This window comes from Gobio gobio, assembly GCF_949357685.1.
Source record: "Gobio gobio genome assembly, chromosome: 13".
Lineage (NCBI taxonomy): Eukaryota > Metazoa > Chordata > Actinopteri > Cypriniformes > Gobionidae > Gobio > Gobio gobio.
The window spans coordinates 11,974,665-11,998,271 of record NC_137106.1 but is presented as its reverse complement, the minus strand read 5'-3'; the positions used below and the strand labels follow the sequence as shown (position 1 = coordinate 11,998,271).

At 37.2% G+C, this 23,607-nt stretch overlaps 1 protein-coding gene across 1 annotated transcript; it reads right to left on the bottom strand.

Annotated features, from left to right (window-relative positions):
- Positions 1-1,339: 1,339 nt before the first annotated feature.
- ezra (ezrin a) lies at positions 1,340-23,019 on the bottom strand. The gene is made up of 13 exons (XM_079832839.1): positions 22,692-23,019; positions 16,776-16,859; positions 15,281-15,376; positions 12,720-12,994; positions 11,063-11,146; positions 10,832-10,978; positions 6,745-6,841; positions 6,464-6,627; positions 4,977-5,107; positions 4,672-4,832; positions 4,456-4,548; positions 4,104-4,370; positions 1,340-2,088 (listed from the first exon to the last, which is right to left on the bottom strand). The coding sequence occupies exons 1-13, from the start codon at positions 22,701-22,703 to the stop codon at positions 1,924-1,926; spliced, it is 1,776 nt and encodes a 591-aa protein (XP_079688965.1). The 5' UTR covers positions 22,704-23,019; the 3' UTR covers positions 1,340-1,923.
- Positions 23,020-23,607: the final 588 nt, after the last annotated feature.

Here is a 23,607-nt window from a genome sequence, read left to right as displayed (position 1 = left end):
AACAATCCAGGCAACATGAGCTGTGGAAAATTATAAGTCATTGGAGCTTTATAATGTTTTTGTTGCGGATGCCAATGAAAACACGGTAAGTCTATCCCTCACAGCCTCGCTTTCATACCAGTCGTGGTGCAGCTCTCTCTGAATAAGGCCTATCGGGGCACTGAATTAAGTTGAATCAAAAAGTTGCTGGCTGCAGTTCACTTAAGGGCCATCGGTGTCGCTAATAACAAGGGTTTGTGAATTTTAAATACAGACCTTTAATGTGTCACTTTTCCGATTTTTTTGGAGTAGACTATTAGGCTTACTATTAATGTGATATGATGTGTGATATAGAAATGTAATGAAGAGTGTCACTAATATGAAAAAAGCTTTAAACCTGGGCATCTTTTCTGCAAGTAATCCCCCTTGTGTATTTGAAAGAGTTTGCTTATGCTTTATTAAAGGCTAAAATATAATATATTATAATAATGGTCACAACATGCTGTATATGTACAGATTGTGTAATTTAAAAAAAGTGTATCTAATAATCAGTGGCATTACGTATCTAATATCTCCAATAAAAAAATAAAAACAATAAATATCATAAACCGAAGTTTTAGCCTTGTAAGGGAAAAAACATTAAATAAACTGTCCCTGCTTTCAGTGAAAATAATTTTTATTGGAGGTTTTCAGTGAACTAAACCATTGTAGATAATGATCACTGAAACGTTTTCCAGTGGAACACAGTAATCCAGACCCCTTGCATGTTTGCTGACCCTTTGCATATTTCAACGAATGCTTTCCAGGCTTCATAAATTGTTGTCTAGCAACATAATTAAGGCTCAGGCCCTTGAGTAAATATCAGTGGACCCTTTGCATGACAATTTGCCTTTAACAGCCCCTCTGCGCATCAGCACAAAAATGAAACTGTAATTCTTGTAATGGTCACAGCATAAGGGCATCTGGGTAAACAGACAATGCAAACCTTTCTGCTAATCTGGAAAATTCCACTGTCAAGACACTGTGCTCCTGTCTATGTCAAACCATTCTTAAGGTGGGTGATGATACACGGGGAAACTTTTTGAGCAATGTTGCTGGGCAGTGTGGGCAACCAGGTGAGGCCCACGACCGCGGATTTGTTGCCCATTCTCAATGAGAAAGTGCCCAAGCAACATTGCTCGTCAGCATCGCTTGGCAACACTGCCCGGCAACATTGCTCAAAAAAGTTGCCCTGTGTATCATCAGCTTTAGCTCGCTTTTCTTTTCTTTCCTTTGCCACAGACCTTCGCCAAAACATGTGAAAAACATGTTTAACCATGCTTATTTTTTGCCCTACAGTAACTGGACAGAAGAAGTCATTCAAATCAATTTCATATTTTTATTTCAAAATATTACATAGAAAATCAAATTTACTGTGCAGCATTTCTTTAATCAAAATCTGTTAAAACATTGACTTGTTTGTTATGGCAACTATTTGATCTCATTCATGTTTTAGATTATCTACAATCCTCATTACATATTTGTGCTTTTTATATATATATTTTTGTTCTTTTCGAACATAAAACCTCCTTTTTGTGAAGAAGTGATGTGTTTTATGATACGTAAAGATCTTAAGTTAGACACATTAAAAAGGTTCCCATAAAAGATGACATGATTTCTCAAGCCAAAGCCTTTGGCACAATTAGCATAAATATGATCTCAAGAGTGTTCTCAATGCAAACTTTAAAACATACACATCATTTCAGTGCTTGAATGAGTATGTCGTCCATTTTGTCAAAAAAAGAGTTACTGTACTAGTGTGTCCAGTAGTGTGTTCGGACTGTGTAAATAATCCAGTCATTTTAAATGGCAAATGCAAAATAAGACCATTTATGGCAATTGGATAAATTCACCCGTGAACAGCAACACGTGGTGCTCGAGGTTTACCGGAGAACTGAGCAGCCATTACAAGGCTTCAAACTCATCTATTCTCTGCTTGGTGTTGCCCATGCGGATCTGACGAAGCGTCTTGTACTTGTCCCTCCCGGCTAGTACGTTTTCATTGTGCAGAATGTCGTTCTGAGTCTTCTTAGAGCTATCGCGAGCATCGGCCAGCTCAGAGCTCAGGGCCTAGAAATAATTGAACATACAGTAAGTCACAGTGTAAATTGAAATAGAATACTCTGATTCATAGCAGTGGCGTAACTTAACAAATGGTGCGTACTGAACTGAAATTGGTGATTTGAGATCAGTGCAACCGAACAAACATGTTGTTCGTGAATGACCCGCATAAACGTGCCGTTATTCATATGCAAACTGTATGAATGAAGCATGTCTTTCATGAACAGCCTAAAATCATATACAATAATTTAAAATAATAAGGCTTATAATTGAATCAATGTAGTGTTTTTAACTGAATCTGTTGTATCAATAATACTTAAAAAAACTAGTAGTGTAATGATGTAAACCACAGATTCAAAAGATTTGAATCACTGAATGAATCAAATTCTCCTTTATGCATGTATATGTATGTGAACAAACTGGAAAAAGGATGATAAGTCTTTCATAAGTTTCATTTGTGAACAACTAAAGAAATGATAATCAAATGACTCTGATTGAATCAAAATGATGTGTGTATGTATTTGAACAAACTGAAAAAAAAAGGATAAGGCTCGTTTCATTTGTGAACAACTCTGTGTTTTTGAAAGAATCTCCTAAACAAATTATAATATGACTCCTATTGCTCAAAAATTAGATAAACATTTTTGGTCACCACCTACTGGTGTAAGAATGTAACCTCCAGATATAGATACTGAACAAACCAGTGAATGAATCTGGATTTGTTTTTAAGGTTTTCAAAAGATTCAATAAATCACTGAGATTAATCAAAATCCCAACTTCAAGTAAGTGTTATGTGCGTGTGAACAAACTGAAAAAGGATAATACGGCTTGTTGCATTTGTGAACGACTTCGTGTTTTTGAACGAATCTCCTGAACGAATGATAAAATGACTCCTAATGCTAAAAAAAAAAAAAAAAAATTCACTCGCTGGTCACCACCTACTGGTGTAACAATGTAACCTTCAGATATAGATACTGAACGAACCAGTGGATGATCTGTTTTTAGGTGTTCAAAAGATTCAATAAATCACTGAGATGAATCAAAATCCCAACTACAAGTAAGTGTTATGTGTGTATATGTATTTGAACAAACTGAACAAAGGGATACTAAGGCTTGTTTCATTTGTGAACGACTGTGTTTTTGAACAAATCTCCTGAACAAATTAAAATATTACTCCTATAGCTAAATTTTTTTTAAATAAATTCTGGTCACCACCTACTGGTGTAAGAATGTAACCTGCAGTTAAAAATACTGAACAAACCAGTGAATGAATCTGGATCTGTTTTAGGTGTTCAAAAGATTCAATAAATCACTGAGATCAATCAATCCCAACTACAAGTAAGTGTTATGTGTGTGTGAACAAACTGAAAAAAGGATAATATGGCTTTGTTTGTGAATGAATCGGTTTTTGAACTAATCATTATTCGTGTTACAATGTAATCTTCAGATATAAATACTGAACGAACCAGTGGATGATCTGTTTTTAGGTGTTCAAAAGATTCAATGAATCAAAAAAAAAAAAAAAAGAATAATAAGACTTGTTGCATTTGTGAACTCTCAGTTGCAGATTTTGAACAAATCTCTTGACCAAATTAAAAAAATGACTCCTATTGCTAAAAGAAATCTGGTCACCACCTACTGGAGTAAGAATATAACCTGCAGATAAAGATACTGAACAAATTTAACAAACATCTATTTTAGGTGTTCAAAACATTCAATAAATCACTGAGATGAATCAAGTGTTATGTGTGTGTGAACAAACTGAAATAAGGATAATATGGTTTCGTTTGTGAATGAATCGGTTTTTGAACGAATCTCCTGAACGAATGATAAAATGACTCCTAATGCTAAAAAAAACAATCACTCACTGGTCACCACCTATTGGTGTAACAATGTAACCTCCAGATATTCTTATTTTTAGGTGTTTTTTAGAATCAGAATTTGATGAATGATTGTGAAGAATCGCCATCCTCGCCACTAACGCATGCATAATTATGTTTGAGGAAATGTGATACGATTGTTACCATGAGCTGTTTCTGCACACGTTCGTTCTTCTCTGCCTCTGTGATGCGCTCCTCCTCTTTGCGGTGGTCCTCTATGCCCTCCACAAGGAACTCAGCACTGTAGATGCTATTGTTCTCCTCGTGATCATCGTGATTGCTCTCCAAGGGCTCCTCCATCATGGCCCGGGCAGCCATTGGGCCAGCCATGGGGGCAGCAGTCACAGGGGACGCCATAACATGCTGCAACTCCTCACGGGTCTTTTCCAGATCACCCTGAACCTCTTTAGCCTGAGACAGGAAAGATCCGTTATAAGGAGAAGAATTTAACCATATTTTTATGACGTCAGCTATAGATATAATGTTCAAAACTCACCCTGCTCTGCCATTCATTGGCTTCCTCTTCCTTGACTCTCCTGGCTTCCTCCAGCAAGACAATCTTTGCAGTGTACTCAGCCAGCTCTGCTGCCTATATAGAAAACCAAAAGGTAAATCCTTCTTCATTTCACTCTAGATAAATAAAAACTTCTGCCCCATTACCCAAACTGTCACAGAATATGCTAGTGTCACTGTAAAATTGTCCCCAGCTTACCAGTTGTTCCTGATTTTTCATCTGATCCTCAGCTTGCCTGGCCAGCTCTTCTTTAGCCACCAGTGCCGCCTGTCTCTCAGCCTCCAAACGCGCTGCCTCCTCCTCTACCCGCCGCCTCTCTTCCTCCAATACCCGTGCCCTCTCAAACTGCTCTCTCAGATCTGAACAATACACAAAATCCACCAGAAGAGGGCAGCAGTCACTCAATTATACAATATCATTTATTGCAAGTGTATGCCAAGTAGGGAGGTCACAGGATTTGCATAATATGCAATATATATATATATATATACATGTATTCTTACCTCTCTCAACCTTTTTGGTCTGCTCTTCAAACTGCACAAGCTTCATCATCATCTCTTGCTTCTCTCTCTCTACCATATCTTTTTCTTTCTCTATTGCCTCCCTTTTCTTCTTCTCATTCTCTAGCTGGGCTCTAGGGGAAAAAAACAGGTGGCAAACACATTTAGGACCAGGTTTACTAACAGCTTGCACCAGCGCAAACCCTGTTTTGGTGTTAAAAAACTACTGTCAGGATTTACTAAAGACACAGTAAAAATAACGCTGAAAAGCCATGGACAGGGTTATTTTAGTGGCTGACCTTGGCCCTGTCCCAAATGGCACACTTCCTATGCACTTTCGGTCTTGTGGACTTAAAATGGCTGCCGTGTGCGCATGTCCAACAAAGGGTTCCCCGTTTGTCATTTTAGGATTCAGAAGGGTGCTCGCGAGCCCCTTTGCGGTCGCTATGCCCTCAATGCGCACTGGTGTGAGCCCTACAGCAGACTTCTTCCCGACAGTCAAAGCGAAAGTGCCAACTGGTAGGAAGACCGCGACTGTTTAGGGTGCCATTTAGGACAGTGCATATACATTAGTAGAAGTTTCTAGCCTAGAAATCTAGACGCACCCTAGCGGCAGCAAATGTAATTTGCAGTGAGGGTAGTCTAGCAACTCTCCGTTGGCTTGCGAGCTGGAAAAACCAAACTCTGGTCAGGCCAATCACATTGTGTATAGAGTCGGTGGGCGGGCTTAACATAATGACGGCAGAGTTGCGGCGGTTCCGTGTGTTACTTGTAAACAAAGAAGCTGGCGAACAGCGGTCTTTTGAATCAACTTTGGCCGCGACTCTGGAAGACTTGGAGTTAAGCTTTTCTTTGAGTAAAAAACAAAGAACGGCACTGAAGTCATTCTGAAGAAAGGAAGATGTGTGCGAAAGTTTAATCTATAAACTAGCTCTGCTTCACCTTCTTCGTCGCTCTGGTTGGTTGTAGCGTTATCCTATTGCGTGCAGAGGGAATTTGAAAGACAACCGTTTATCCCGCCCCTCGGATTGAGCCCTGCCAATGGTGTGTACCCAGACCCAACATCTTGATGTGGGTCTGGCTTGTCAGGCTAGGAAGTTTCCCTTTAGATGCAAAATTTATGGGAGGAGAGTATTTAAATGAATCATGCAAGGTGATTTACTAAGGTTTACGCTAGTAAGATTTACTGGTATTCCCACCATTATTTAACATCCCCAAAAAAAGCATGTTTTAAACCAGATGCTAATCTGCACTGCTCTTGGTAGATTGCATTGGTCTTTATGGAAATGATCCGGCTGCGTCTGTGTTCAGTCAGTAGATCACATCAGTAGATCACACACAGAACTTTCTACCTCCTTTTATGGGATTGCGCTCTCATGCTAATTTGCCCTGTTAAGTAAATCTGGCCCAAAACGTACTCCCAATGCAAAAAGAAAATCTTTTTTTAGAAACCTTTGATGCACTCTGGGTAATAACCACTGTGTCCTCACCTCTCCATCTGTCTCTGGTGTTTCTCCTCTCGGGCTTGTGCCTTCATCTGCTGCACCTCAATGGTGTCAGGTTTCCTGCGTTGCATGTAAAGTTCATGGTTTCCCATGCACAGGTGCAGGATGCGCTTGTTAATGCGTAAACGAGTGGCATAGAACACAAAGTCCTGCAAAAACAAGAGAAAGAACAGAATGTGAAACATTTAATATCGTAATTGGGCAAATATATTATAACCAGCCTTCTTGAATGATAAAAACGACAAAATCATTCATGCAAAACTTACAGGAGCCTTTTTGTCAATGGGTTTGATTATGAACTTCTTGTCGTTGAATGAGATGTTCCTTATTTCACTCCAAGGAAATCCAATCTTTGGAGTCAGCCTAAGTAATGAAGAACAGTCAAAATGTATTTCATGTAGAGTAATGTTAATTAACAACATGTTCTTACCATAGGGTTATGGTTAGGATCAGGTTTTGGTTGCATGTACACTGCCGTTTTTGATTGGTAAGATTTCTAATGTTTTTAGAAGAAGTCTCTTATGATCGCCACGGCTGAATTTATTTTATTGAAAAAAACAGTAATATTGTGAAATATTATTAAAATGTAAAATAACTGTTTTCTATTTTAATATATTTATACATTTAATTTACTTCTGTGATCAGGGCTGAATTTTCAGCATCATAACTCACATGATCCTTCAGAAATCATTCTAATATGCTGATTTGGTGCTGCTCAAGAAACATTTATGATTATTATTAATGTTGAAAAAAATTTCAGGATTCTTTGATGAATTGAAAGCCTTTTTCATCATATATGTAATAGACATATAAATAGATTTATTTTAAATATAATCTTTTGTAACATTTTAAATGTCTTTTCTGTCACTTTTGATCAATTTAATGCATCCTTGCTGAATAAATGTATTATTAATAAATAAAGCATTCTTACTGACCCAAAACTTTTGAATGGTAGTACAGTGTTGCAAAAGCTAAATACCAGGGCTCCAGAGTGCGACTAAATGGTCGCATTTTGCGACTAAAATTTGAGAGTGTGCGACTGAATTTTACATCCAGTCGCACATGTGTGACCAGTAAATTTGCCTGCTGTCGGTACTGGAGAAATTAAGAAAATACACTTACTAATTATAATTGATAGACGTTATGTCTGGCAAATTCTATCTTTGCCAGCCGTTTCTATATGAGATAATATTAAACCATTTATCCGTGATGCATTTTTGCCATTCGCAATCCAGAAGAGAAAGCGAGCGCTCTCTCATGTGGAGCTACAGCGAACACAACACCACAGTCAGCTTAATGAGTGACGATGGCCAAGAGAACTACACAAAAGTTTAGTCTGCTTAAACTTTAGGGATGTGCTGTGATAATAAAATAAATTTATTTTCGATTTCGGCTTCCAAGAATTATAAAAAGATGATATGAGGTAAAACTATTCCTATAGCCGTGTTCGTCGAGCTCATCCTTCCCTTCACAGCCTTGCGCTGTCATTTCTCCTTAAACCTAAACTAAACGTCAGATTCAGTGATTGTTGTAAACTGCAGTTTGTACTGTTGCTAAACTGCGGGATGTGTTTGATAATAAAGAGCTATTAAATGCACAATAATCCGCGCAAGAGACGCTGTTTCCAACTTCAAGGCGGCTTATGTGTGTGTGCTGTGAAATGGACCGATTTGCACATTATATTTTAGGCTTCGTGTGCGCGTCTAAACCATCAAATAAACAACAAATAGCCGGTGTCAAAATGACCAGATTGGAGAGTAGTTATTTTAACAGTTTATATCTTAAACGGGCTCAAATAGTTTGGAGAAATAGGAGAATATGATATTATTAGTTCTACATTCGATCGGTCTTAAAGGGGCAGCGTCTAATAAACCTGCTGACGATTGAGCCATTAATTCGAATCGAACAAAAGGCAAATAGAAAATATTCACATCTCTTGAATTAATAACTTTAGCTTTTATAAGCATTAATCTAACAATTTATACAGTGAAAACTATGCAGTGTTATTTTACATTTCATTACTTTATTAGATTTCTTTGTAGGTTTGTTCTTTACTGTAATATTAATGTTAGCAGACCTTCCGAATGCCTGCACACTGGTCCATTTACAAATAGATGTTTTATATTTTTGTTCAAACATTGCTGTTTCTTTTGCTATAGATATTTTACTTTTCAGATTATAAAGCCATGTTAATTATGTTCTTAATTATGTTTTTTTTTTTTATACAAAAAATATATATAAAGTATAATAAAAAGAACCGGTAAGAATACTGTTAAAATACCGGATCGATAAGCAGTATTGGTAAGAGTAGTAATACCATTAAAACCTTAACGATACCGATCCCTATTAGTAATACAGGTGTGGATTTACGGTGTGCGCCAGTGATGCGCGGGTCAATGTATAAACAACCCGCACCCGACCGACGTTTTCAACTAACCCGCCCGCAACTCGGACCGCAAAAAAAAAAGAAGAAAATATTGTACCCGACCCGCTTCCTGACCCGCATTTTTTAAAAGTAGTAAATGCTCATCGTAGCTCATTGGGCCATTGAGAAAATGTTTCAGGCCCTGACGTGGTGTGCTCAGAGGTGCAGCAGCGAGAGCAGGCAGTTCTTGAGGCGGCCCATCATTTTCCATTTCAGCTCCAGATGCATATTATTGATGAACGCGATGTTTATGTTTCGACCCGGCTTGAAGAATTCATCAACCCACATTTGGAAAACATTTGAAAAAGTGTGAAAGCCCTTAGGAGCGCAAACTGTTATTTTTCTGAATGCTGTATGATATAGCCTAGTGTTATGTAATACAGGCTTGATTTATTCATTTATTTCGTTTAATTTTCTTAACAATTAAGATGCTGCATGTGTTTATCCAGTCTAATTGAAGTGTGCGTCTCTCCCCCGACTTTCCCAACAAAAATCCCGCCCCCTCTCAGAAAATACATAAAACTGACTTTAAATGCGTTTAAAAGTAGCCTATTAAAATGGTACAATGGCATTGCTCAGTTCAACGTTTTGGGAAATCGGGCATTTTGTCCCGCGTCAGCATTTATTCAAAAGTTAATAACGCTCAACATTCAAAAGGTAAATAAGGATTTATTGACGATCCGACCGACCGTGACCCGAATATCATTAAAAATATTTTTGGATGACTCGTAACCGCGGGTAACCGCGGGTGGCCGCGGGCACCCGCTCATTTTGGATCAACCCGCGCATCACTGGTGTGCGCCCCTAAAATTTCTGGTTGTGCCCCTAAAATTTTCAGTTGGGGGCCACTGTGCTCCTAGTGAAAAAAGTTAGTCTGGAGCCCTGAATACTGTTCTTTTTAACTTTCTATTCATCAAAGAATCTTAAAAAAAAATTTGACACAACTGTTTTCAACATTGATAATAATAATAAATGTTCCTTGAGCAGAAAATAATCATATTATTATGATTTCTGAAGGATCATGTGACACTGAAGACTGGAGTAATGATGCTGAAAATTCAGCTTTTGATTACAGGAATAAATTGCACTTTAAAATATATTCAAATAGAAAACAGTTATTTTACATTTTAATATTTTTTCACAATATTACAGTTTTTGGTATTTTAATCAAATAAATGCAGCCTTGGTGAGCATAAGAGACTTCTTCAAAAAACATTAAAAATCTTACCGATCAAAAACTTTTGAACGGCAGTGTAATTATGCTGTAATTATACAGTAAGCACATGTAACATGTTACCTTTTATGTAATTGTGGTGTCTTTTTTTGTGTTTGTCAACAAACATTTCAAAAACAATGTCAGGGCCATAACCACACCATAGACATAGAGGGGGACAAGTCGACTCCAATAATTAGAAATGGCCAAATTGTCCCAGTAACATCGAGGAATGGAAATTACTCTACTTTTTTTCTCAAACATGCCTTTTTGAATTGAAAATATGCATTTACATGATTCATGTCATTCCTAACTGAGTGTGACAAGACAAGAAACGTTTTACATTTTCGACATATTAGGCATACAAATAAAAGTACATGTGTGCAAATTTAAATGCAAATGAATGCAAATAGTATTTGCAAATGGTTGAAAATGGTTATTTCCCAACTAGAATTTCCTTCACTGTTCAATTTCTTTATGCTTTATAATGTTCAAGACATGGTTCCGCCTTGCTTTGTGGTACATTAGTCCTTGAGTGCATTGACCTCTCAATAATAAGCAGCAGGCGTTCATGTTGACTTGTTTGGCTTGTTGTGGGTTTGGACGGTCACTACGCAGGTCATTAAACACACAGTCATGGCAGCTGCCACACTGACCCCAATATCCCCAACAAGCATTTCTAAATAAACAGATCTTGCTCACAAAAAGTGCTTACCTGTCATCTTTTTCATAGATGTTAAGGCCCAAGGCATCGACGCCTAACCACAGGTCTGTTCCTTTCTTGTTCTTGATGTCAAAATAGTTGACGCCATACATCTCCAAATCCTGTGAGATCTTTAGATACTCCTGCATGGCATCTTCCCTGGTGACACAGAATTCAAAGGAATGCTACATTTGTGGAGCGATATGATGGCGAGCTGAATGGGAGAATATAAGTCAAACTCACTTGAGGATCCCTCTGTGCTCCTCATGCCAAATCTGGATCCTCTCCTCCCATTGTTCTTTAGACAGTTTGTGCTGGTCAAGCACTCTGTAAAACACAGAATATATAAATCAACACACCTTGAGGCATAATCATATGTCTAAAGTTGTGACCATAAAAGAAAAATTGTTAGACATTGTGCCCATAATAAAAACTGCACGAATGATTTCATCATTAAGGTAAAACAACGTCTTTGTTTTGTCTAACTTCTTTGAGTCTATTTAAATGCCGCCTTCACGTGCTATCGGGAATTTCAGCATTCCCAGTCGTGATTACGGCTTGTTGCATTCAAGTGCTTTGTTGTCAGAATGAACAGGAATCATGGAAGACACCAGGTATATATTTGGAAAATCGGATTAAAACCTTATATTAAAAACATTACATGTAGTGTCACATGCACTGACAACCATACAAACATTTACGATGCTATCCAGACAATTCTGTAATTTTGGTCAAATGCAGGCTATTTTCGCAGTGTATAAAATATACAATACGTTTCAAATGATTACTCGTATATGTAAATGTGCACTATATTAATGACAAGACAAGACGATCTAGCTGTTTTGGGAAAAACTAATAAATCATACATGTCACAGCAGTAGTTCTCCCCGCCACAATGTTTAAAGTTTATGGGACGCCCATCTCGGGAATTTGGGTATCAAAATTATTTTCGAACTTCCCAGTGGTAAACACAAGATCAGAGGCCGTTCATGTGCAATTGTTTCCTAGGAAACTCGTATTTATGATAATTCCAATACGGACTACTGGCACATCCGGGAAATGAACAGTCAATTTTGTCACCGCCCCCAAATTAGACTTCCCATAGACTTCAATAAAAAATAACGGCACAAAAAAACGTCCGTACACAGCCGGCAGGGGTGAATAACTTAAGAAATCACTAACATTAACATGTCAAGTAATTATATGTCCAGCCTGCCTGCCATAGAGCATGAAAGATACATCCACACACTTAATTTGGTCAATTTAAAAACATGTCCCTTCATTCTCCCAGCGTCAGATTGGTGTAAAAACATTTACTCGTACCTCATAGAGTCACCAGGTAAGCCAGTGAATGATTTTCGTTTTTGAATCATGAAGTACGGATGATCAGTACTCTAAATATAAAGACATAATATATACATTTAAAGATGTTTACTTGCAAAAACAAAGTAAATTCATTCATTTGTTACACCAATGTGACGCTGGGAGAATGAAGGGACATGTTTTTAAATTGACCAAATTAAGTGTGTGGATGCTGTCTTTCATGCTCTATGGCAGGCACGCTGGACATATGATTACTTGACATGTTTAATCTTAGTGATTTCTTAAGTTATTCAAGCCTGCCAGCTGTGTACGGACGTTGTTTTGTGCCGCTGTTTTGTATTGAAGTCTATGGGAAGTCTAGTTTATTTTCCCCTAAAAAGGGGCGGTGACAAAATTGACAGTTAAGTCCCTGGATGTGCCGGTAGTCTGTATAGCACGTGAAGGCAGCATTAGAGTAGACTTATTAAAAACTTAAAGTTGACCTCCAAGAACAGGAATGAGCACATCTTATTTGAGTCATTTCAACTCGCTGAATTATTAGAATGCACTGGATTCGTGTTTTTGAGCAGTTCCTCACCTCTGAGGCAGAAGCCGATCAGACGATAGATATCCAGATTTCTGGGATTCTAGTGAGTAGTCGCCAAATTTGGCCTGTACAGAATATGAGGCCAATAGCACGGCTGTCTCTGGGGGGCAGTAGACCTCATCGCTCAAGATGCCTTCCTTCACTTGCAGGAAGAAAAGCTTTTTTGTGATGTCCTGAATCAGTTCCTCAGACACGTCCTCAGGGTAGTGCTTGGCCCGAAACTTAAACTGCAGAGGGTTCTCTTGCTTTACCTCTTGAGAGGACACCTATGAAATTGATGAAAGTGATTGTTAACATACAAAGTAAATGACTATATGGCAATGTTCAGTCATAGATGTCATGATACAGATGTTTTAGTGACTCATCTATTGATTTCATGTATTTTTTTTTCTTATTTTCCCCTTTGTTGAGCAATAATCAAAGTTCAACATCACATGCATGACTCGTGATGTCTCTAGCAGGAATCCTCTAGTGGTCAATGTTTATTTGACCAGCAATTTACACCTATGGTTTTGTCTAATGTAATGCCAGAATACAATAGTTGTGAAGAACACAAAAGTATTACTATAAGATGATTGGTGTATTAGGTGATTGTAAGTACAATAAAACATGGCAACTCTACAAAATAAGAATTAATTGGAATGAATCATTTCAAGGCTGACACATTTTAAATATTGCTCTAAAACCTGAATTGTAGTAACTTAGTCTTAATCCTTTCAAATGTGTCATATGTTGCAAGTATACAGTCCTGTCAAAAGCAAACTCAATCACATGTCAGAAAGTCATCCTTCACAGTAATAAATGTAAGAGTAGTAAAAGAGTAGTAAAATAACCATTGTATCCCCACCCATACATACACACATTCTCAGTGGTTTTTAGCACATTCCTATGCTGTTGTTAGGATGTTGTGGATGGTTGCTAGGGTGTTTTGGGTAGTTTCTATGGTGGTTATGTAACCCCTCCTGTTTGAACCGCCTCGCTCCAAGCAGGACTTGAACCCTGGTCCGCCGGCATGAGAGTCAGATGCTCTAACAAGGAGGCTAAAGGCTGCAACCGCTAGTGTCAGTCGCTAGGGCATCTCTTGAGATCAGAGGAGTGAGGTTTACACGCACAGTGACGACTAGCTGGTCTCTGTTAGTTACATAGTGACCAAAGTTAAGAGGGCCCACCCCCAAATCTCTATGATATTTTAGGCTGTAGATTTGGGTTGGGTGCCTATAAGGGTGCTTTCACACTAGCAGTTTTGGTGCGCACCCGGGTTCGATTGACGTCAGAGTTCGGTACGTTTGGATGATGTGAACGCTGTCTTCCGACCTCGGGTGCGCACCCGCGAACCATACCAGAGTCCGCTTAAAAATGGTGGTCTGGGGTACGGTTCATGTGAACTCTGGTGCGGTTCTCTGCTGATGTGAATGCAATCGTACTAAATCGCGGAAGTGAACCGCTATTAATGACGTATGATTTGTTGAAAATGTGTGTTTGTGTGTGTGTTTCACTCATTTTCCTGGCGAGCGTGACTGATGTACTGCAAGCAGAGAGCTGTAGATCTCATTTTTCGTCTCCAGCGTTCTTTAGAGCATTGCAGTACATTCGCGGCAGATAAACGCAAGTGCCATTACGAATTGAAGCTTTGGAAACAAAACCAACAGTTAAAAAACTAAAATATGAAAGTGAGGTGAGCAACGCTATGCATTTTGCCGCCTTCACGCTCGTTGCCGTTACTAAGCAGAAAAGTAAACAGCTGCTGCTTTGATGACGTAAACGCACCCCGGTTCGGACCCAAATAATATAATATGAACACAGTCCAGCGGGGGCAGGGGGAGGGGGGAGCAGTCGAACTCGGGTTCGGTCCAGGCAATCGAACCAAGTGTGAAAGCACCCAGTCTGAGAGTCTACTCTGCTCTGATTGGTCAAATATTTGGTCTACTGCTTACAGCTCGTGTCGGAAACGAAACACCCATTATTCTATCTGAAATTCAGCTCTGAATCTTCCTCGACACTTGTATACACAATGTTATGAACAGTAACGATAGCGTAGGTTTTTTCAGGTCAATTCCAGCATGAGTTCTCATCCTTTTTTAAATGCATGCAAAGTGGATTCGCAGTGCATGTCGACAACACGAACAAAACTCTTCCAGTCTTAGCTACAACCACAGTATAGAAACCAGTATTTCCCATAGAAACCGGAGACTCGCGTTTAAGACTGCACATGCATATTAGCTTGGTCCAGCCTGAAAAATTGGCTTTTTTTTTGTCATGATTCGAGAGTTTCGAAACAAAATTTATAAGACAGTTAGATTTCATTGGTGATTTCAAATATGACATTTAATCGTAAGCTTGGCGAACAGTTTTGGTGAATTTGATGTTTCCCCATTCAAAGAGATAGGAGCTGCACTTGCACGCCCGAGAAGTGTTTCAAAGATGGCCGCCGAGTGAAATGACTTGTTTTAAAGGGAATTTGGTCAAAGTAGACATTGTTTGCGGGCAGCCAATGAAAATCAAAGATAGTGGTGCAAATCGGGTTACAATTTTCTGCATAAAATCCAAAATACCTTTTTGTCCAGTTTCAGCCATGTCAGAATGCCTTTGTTGTCCATGTACTGCAGACCAAAGTACCAAACCTCACGCAAACCCACCGTCTTAACCACCTGAATACATGAACACAGAGGATAAAATTCATCCAGTTACATGTGACTCACACAATGCTCTAAATGTAAACAAATTGTGATATCGATTCCTATGACGTACTTTTAAAACATGATGCCTAATCACCTGCGGCACTTGATAAACAAGCATGACGTTATGTCGGATGTCAAACAATGGGGGAGTCTCTGCTCTGAGAAGATTAGAAAAGGAACTCTACAATAAGAGTTCATGCTATCTACAGGGAGGGAAACTACCAACCAACCCCACATCTTATCAGTTAGGTTTGTACAAATAGGCAGAGACGGTGTCCACCACCTATATCACATATACAGTCATATCATATCATACCTCGCCAAGGTAGTCCAACATTACTAATCTCAACAATATCTGGAAAATGATTTACACCCAGTGACTATAGTCATAAGCATGAATTCAGGTGTGTCTCTAAGCAATTAGTTACAAAACTTTGTGACAAAAAGAGTTTGTTTTAGTGTACAAGTCACTACAAGTTTTTGAGTCATTGTGATAAAAACAGTGTGTTTACCTAGTAGTAAATAGTATGCAAGTATTACTCATATGCAAGTGCATATAAATATCATCTTATTTTCATAGTTTGGTGAGGTCTTCTAATTAAAATTTTCCCTCATTAGTTCATTATAGACTTGAGTTATTTTCCCAGCATGCAAAGTGAAGCAAAGTGATGTTCCCTCATCTGCATATAAAGTGGATGCAATTTCCCTCTTAGCTTAAAAAACACATGATTACTGATTCCTCCAACATGTCCTCCAACCAATACACCTATATAGGTTGTTTGTCACTTCCCAGAAATACGACCCATAGGAGCGTTTACTACAGTTGTGCCCCTATCGACAACAGGACACTTTCATTTTAATGCTTTGTTTCCTTTTATTTGCGTCGTATTTCGGGTTTTGCGTAGCTCAATTGATAGAGCATTGCAAAATATCATGTAATCATGTGATCATGCAATCGTGGGTTCGATCCCAGGGAACGCATGTGCTCCTAAAGTGTATATGCACTATAAATCACTGGGTAGGTTTAGGGGTGGGTGTAGTTGTTAATAAAAAATAATTTTTGCTAAATGGAAATATGATAAATGGTGGTAAAAAGTACACACAGTGCATTGAAATGAACACGCATTTTGATTGGTAACGACAGTCATACGTCATACGTGTTTCATGAGGACAGAGGTAACACGACACTGTCATTATTTTTACGCCAGCTAGAGGGCGCATGACTTTAAAACGTAACTAAAGGTCGTACTAAGGTGCTTGAAAAACGACCTATAGAGTCTGGGGTTTTTTTGGAGGACAGTCTGGATTTCTCAAATGCCGCCTCGAGCTTTAAAAAATTATCAGGAATATTTCAGGATCCGCTACTTACCTGCTCAAAGAGCTGTTTGCCTGTTGTAACCGACTGGATTGCAAATTCCAGCTCGGCATCCATAGTGGTGACACGGACATTGATCTGCAAAGAAGGAACAAAAGTGAGTGTATTTTCATTGTCATTGTGTCAGGCATTGGAATAAATATGCCATTACAACCGAACAAAAGATGGTAACACTTTATTTTACAGTGTCCTTGTTACACGTTACATGTAGTTACTGTTGTAATAACTATAAATTATGCACCTTAAAATAAAGTGTAACCCAAAAGATTTCTTTTCATTTATTACACCTGAATTACGTCACACCATTGTCATATCAGATATTGAATATCACATCAGAGACATGTTCTATAATCATGGAATGTTATGCCAGCTAAATTACATGTCGTTCCACAAAGCCACTAGCAATAAAGCCTTATGAAAGATCTGCATTATGTAATATCCTTCAGACAACTGACGTCTGAGATGGTTTCAACAGATTCAACGGACATTGTTAATCTGTGATACTCTAATATATTTTACAATTTATGAGATTTAGTTTTGACATCAAAACAAAACATCTGGCAAAGATACTTGGGTCACACTTTAGATTAGGGTCCAATTCTCACTATTAACTATGTCTTTTGCCTCAATAAACTCATAATCACTGCTTATTAATAGTTAGTAAGGTTGTTGTTAAGTTTAGGTATTGGGTCGGATCAAGGGATGTAGAATATGGTCATGCAGAATAAGGCATTAATATGTGATTTATAAGCCAATATCCTAGTAATATGTATGCTAATGAGAATTGGACCCTAAACTAAAGTGTTACCCATACTTAAACTAATAAAGAAAACTCTACCCTTAACAAGACATAAAGCTAAAAATCTGTTTCCAGGAGAGACTCCATGGTGACAATCTCTTGTTCAAGGTCACGTTTCAGTCCAACACGCTTTACACAAGCTTTCATAACGACCCGGTGAACCCTGACTGAGCCTTACAAGCACTGTCAAAGTTACGCAACATTCATGCAAACTACTCTAGAGCTGTAAAGATAAACCCTTCAAACTTGTGCAACAAAAGCTAGCAAAGTTATTTTCAGACCCATCAACATTTCAGTTCAATGCTTTCTTCCTGTTATTAGTTCCTATTCGCAAAACATAAATAAAAGACCTTCATATATCCAGGATTAGTGCACATTTATTGGCTCTAATCATGAGAAAAGTGCAAGTGCTATAATCCTCTCACACTGCAATAACCGTTACACCCTGGTGTTAGTATTTAGCCACATCAGCAAGTAAATGATCTGCATGTTTTGGCCACCTACTTTATAACTGTTTAACTGCTGACAATTCAGAGTTACAACAATTTTCACCACTTGAGCAACCATTAATGGTACTGTAGAAAATGTAACTAATTATGACGAAAATTATGAATTATCTATAAATTATAGATAACAGATATATAAAACCATGCCACAAAAGTTTGGGGTCAGTAAGATTTTTTATGTTTTTGAAATAAGTCCCTTATGCTCACGAGGCTGCATTTATTTTATAAAAAAATACGGTAAAAACAGTAATATTACGAAATATTATTACAATATAAAATAACTGTTTCTATTCTATTTGAATATATTTTTAAATGTAATTTATTCAACGCTGAATTTTCAGCATCATTACTCCAGTCTTCAGTGTCACATGATCCTTCAGAAATCTTTCTGATATGATGATTTGCTGCTAAAGAAACATTTCTTATTAGTATGAATGTTGAACAACAGTTGTGCTGCTTAATTTTTTTGTGGATTTTTTTTCATAGAAATAGAAAGATGAATAGAAAGTTCAATGATTATTTAAAGGAAATGTATGTAAGATTGTGGCCAAAACTGGTACTGCAATAACTTTCAAATGACTGTAGAGCGGTGTATCCCCTCTCCCCCTCCCCCTGACTCGAGGTTGCCAGATAGGCTGCAGGATCCAGCAGGACGTAGGCTGATCCAATGGCAAGTGACGAGTCCTACACAGCAAGTTTTTTTTTTGTCATTGTCACAACGTCTTTCTGATTCATAACGAGGTCTTTTAGGTTTCGTAAAGTTTTATTTTTTATCCAAAAAGTGTGTAGCTGCAGCTGTGGTAACTAGAGCAGAGCTGGCAACCCGGATGCCGTGAACACTACTATCACGACTTCGTGATTGGTAGATAGGTGGAGGGTGGCGCTTCAGGCCAAAACACAACATGTCAACATCAGATGAGGGCTGCAACTTTACTTTTAAATGACACTATCCTGGCCGGACTACTGTTGTCAGTGATATAAGTATTTGATTTCTTAATGTCTAGTGACAAATCAGGGCGATTTTATGATTAATTGAAATACATTTCTTACATACAGTTCCTTTAAAATATTAATATTTTCTAACATAAATGTTGTTACTATCACTTTTGATCAATCCTTGCTGAATAAAAGCATTCATTTCTTTAAAATCATTTTGTTTTCAAGTGATTATGGTCAGTTGTTTATTATTTTATTTAAGAAGACAACATATAAAATTTTACAGTAAAACGATGTTTGGGAAATTAAAAAATAATTTAATTCTACATTACCATAAAATGTATATGGCAAAAAGCTATTTTACATTTAAAAGACAAAACTGGGCAATCGATTAATTAGTGCTGGGCAATCGATTAATCGTGATTAATCGCATCCAAGATAAAAGTTTATGTTTACATAATATATGTGTGTTTACTGTGTATAATTATTGCATATATAAATACACACACATGCATGAATATATTTAAGAAACATTTGCATGTATATATTGTATGTATATATATATATATATATATATATATATATATAATTGATCTTACATACAAATATAAATATTTTATATATAAATATAAAATATTTTTCTTAATTATATACATCCATGTGTGTATTTAAAATAATTACACACATTATGTAAACACAAACGTTCATTTTGGATGCGATTAATCGTGATTAATCGATTGCCCAGCATTATATTAAAGTAATAATATGATTCACCTTATAATTTATTCATGATATTTTGTAATATTTTATGGGTCATACCATTCTTTTACTAAGTTTAGGAATATATATAAATATATATATTTATTTATATATTCCCTGCAGGTTTATATGGCTAAATCTGGCTCATTTACATGATGGACATATGCGCTCATATCAATTAATATGCATTGTCCCTTTTAAAATAAAACAAACAAACAAACAAACATAAATCTCTGTTTTTTTGTTGTTGTTAGAAATCATGTATAAAGATGTGAAAAAATTATGGTTGTTCAGTCTTCTATCAGTGTCACATAATGCAAATGAATCTTTATCAGCAAGATAAGGCACAATAGGCTGTCAGGCTGTGTCAATCGCTGTAACCAATATGGTATCTTTATATATGATAACTACTACACACAATATATTAGCACATGCTTTCAATAATAAAATATCTTTTGTTTTCTTGATATTAAAGGGGTGGTTCCGTGTTTTTTTTCTAGGCTTGGTTGTGTTTATGGGGCACAGTATAACATGTCTTAATACTTCTTCTTTTTTTAAACGCCGTGTTTTTCTTATATTTTATCTTTATTCCACACCGCTGTCTCCACTGTCCTTTGAACGGCTCGTTTGCTTCCTGCTTCTTTGAAGCCCAACCCTCCGAAAAACGCAATGGTCTTAGATTGGTTAGATGGCCAAATGTAGTTTGTAGTTCTGCAACAGCTCTCTCTCTTTCGTAATGACTGTGACGTGGCCTCGCCCACTTTGTTGCGTGTTCGCGGGGGCAGGGTTTATGTTAATAGCAAGGGTTTATGATGTCACCAACCCGGGAAGAAGCTTGTTGTAGTCCAAACCGGCCGTTTTTGTAGGCAATAAACTGCCATAACTTTAAAAGACAATATCTCCGTTTGCATTGAACTTTCAGCGCTGTAACTTTGCAGGTACTGTTTATGCTCAAGCAGCAACATTACACACTAACTAAAGTTTACAAAGTGAAATCGCATGCAACCACCCCTTTAAGTAGCAAACAAGCGTATTAATTAGCAGCTTCAGCCTGTCCGTATCCAAAGCAAATAAAAATGAATAACTTCAACGCCAGCATGGCAGATATAATCCATAATCTTCAAAGCTTGCCCTCTCTGTTGGATGTGTTCAATGGAACAGACTGCATGAGTGCTACTGTTTAATCCAACAGTCAGTCACCATCTCCATGAGCAACCATCAGAGCTGCACATTTTATCTAACCGGAAGAAAGACTCGGACTACGTCATAGCACAGCTTGACCCGCATGTCTCATTAGCCTGGAGGGTACAGAGTACCTCACAAGACGGTGCTAACCCACTCTCCTCAAGTCACAGAGAAGTGTTTGTGCTCCACTCGAGTACTTGTTCGTAGGCGTAAATATAGGTATTATCTCAGATTAAATAAATGTATTAGGGTAGGAAAACGGAAATAGGCATTAACTTTCAGGTTATAATGTATATGATGCCATATCTGACCATTTCTCTAGTTTGTTTCAATGGCCTTGTGGTGTCACAAATTAATTTTTAAAAGGTAAAGTACAAATATACCATGTGAGTTCATGAAAACTGCATGCACAATAATTGCAGCTGGGGTTTAAAGTATGTCTGTGATGATCATGGAAGGACTTTGTACATTTCAAGCAGTGAGGGGGCAATTTCAATTGTATTATCTTTTCTAACAATTGCAATGTTTGATAATAGAGCGTTCTTTATTGGCGTCGATGGTTCCATGAAGAACCTTTAACATTCATGGAACTATAAAATATTCTTCACACTAAGAAATAAATGGTTCTTTTAAGAACTGTTCACTGAAAGGTTCTCTGAGGAACCAAAAACGAATCTTTATTTTTAAGAGTGCATGACATAATGGTAGATTTATTCATTTATTTCAATTATAATTGTGCTACTAATGTGCTGTATCTCCATATTTCTCTCTGAGAATTATTGATATGAATTATTAAATTTCATATAAATTGAATATAAATTTCAACATTATCACAACTTGATCATGCGGCTCCAAAGATTCCACTCTTACCGCTGAAATATTTACAAATAAATAAAGATAAAAAACCTTGATGAATAAGCTGGTTTGTCATTAACTTCTTTTGAATGTTAACAGCAATAATAAGAGTGACATCACATCCTGGTATTCAAATACTAAAGTCAAAAGTATGCTCACAGCGGCACATCTAGCTAATCTTTTACTTTAGCGGCATTCTGCGCCCACGAACACAGCATGAACTCATCCTCATTGTCTAAGTTTAGTTAATGTGTAAAGACTCAAGCATGTTAACCATCAAATTCATAGTTAGTATCCTCCTATAAAGTTTGAGGTGATTACAAGACCTTTTGGGGATTTAATATAAAGATGATCATGTAATGTCAGGTATAATCATATAGGCTAAGCATTCATAAGATGTGCCATTGACAAAAATAATGAGGCAATATGGTAATAAATTGTTACTTTATCTTGATTTAACTGCTGAACACACAAAAAATCTTCTCTTTCAGCATTATTGATTTTGTCAGAACAGATTAGGCTACAAAAAATAATAATAAAATATAAAATAATCTTAAACTATTAAACTTTTTTGTAATGTAAAGAGAGAGTCTATGACAGATGCCTATTGTAAGTCACCATATAAATGCAAAACCCCTAAATAAGACAGGATTCAACATATTTATCAAGAATAAGTTAGGATAGACATAATCATATGAATTTATGTACAAATCCGAGATATTGTAGTCTACTTCGTTCACAAATATCCTTGTGTAATAGTCAGTGTAATAACTTATACAACTGTTCCCATTTATGGCACTGTTATCTATCTTTGTTCTTTATGTAGCCTAACACGTTTATGTTTAATAAAAAAAGAAAATAAATACTTACAGGCTTAGGCATCGTCAGTCTTGTATGGGGACCAACTGAACTGGAGAAAGAAACCAGAGGCGCGCGCTGGACCTTTAACAGTCTGTGTGCTCGCGACCGATCTGAACAGTGAACGCTAGAGACTCATTTCTGAGTCATTTTCGATAGATGGTGTCAAAGCCTCGCCCCAGCGATAGCTAGTACGATAAGTTAGTTAGACTACTCGAGTTAAAGAGTTCCAACGGGTCTCTGCAAACGGCGCAGCTGCGTGCTTGTAAACTCGACCTTTGATCGGGCTCGCGCCCAGAAGGCGACGCAATGCGACAGAGCTAGAGCACGTAACGAATGCAGCCTTGCTGAAGGTTTTTTGTCGCGTCGCTAACAAGCTCTTTGACAGCTCACTGTCACATTACAACATGAATACTTAAGACGTTGAAAAGTATTTGAATGTCACAAAATATCGAAAATATAGGTTTTAAAAGGTTTTATATACTAAAACAGTTGGTTAAAATAATTAAAAAAATATTTAAAAGTTTATACACTCTTAAAAATAAAGTTTCTTTATTGACATCAATGGTTCAAGAACCTTTAACATCCATAAAAAAAGTTATTTATAGTGTGGTTCTTTAGATTATTACAATGTACCATTATATATATATTTATATATTTATATATAACCATTTAACAAGTGATATAATCATTTATCATTACTGCTTAGCTAAAACATGGAAAAATTCAGCATTTAAAGCATGCCATGGTAGGGCTTGGCAATATATGGCCAAAAAAAATCATATCTCTGTATTTTTGGGCTGAATGGCGATGGTTTAAAACAGAATGAATACTATTTTACTTTATGAAATATGTGGGTAAAATGGCCATGCATGGGGTTTCCCATTCAATGTAATGTATCTATACACTGTATCTAATTTGCATATTA

Coding starts and splice junctions, on each gene's coding strand:
- ezra (XM_079832839.1), bottom strand. Junction 4,549..4,671: donor TGAAAAATCAGGAACAACTG/GTAAGCTGGGGA, acceptor TTTTCTATATAG/GCAGCAGAGCTGGCTGAGTA. Junction 2,089..4,103: donor GTGTGCAGAAACAGCTCATG/GTAACAATCGTA, acceptor AATTATTTCTAG/GCCCTGAGCTCTGAGCTGGC.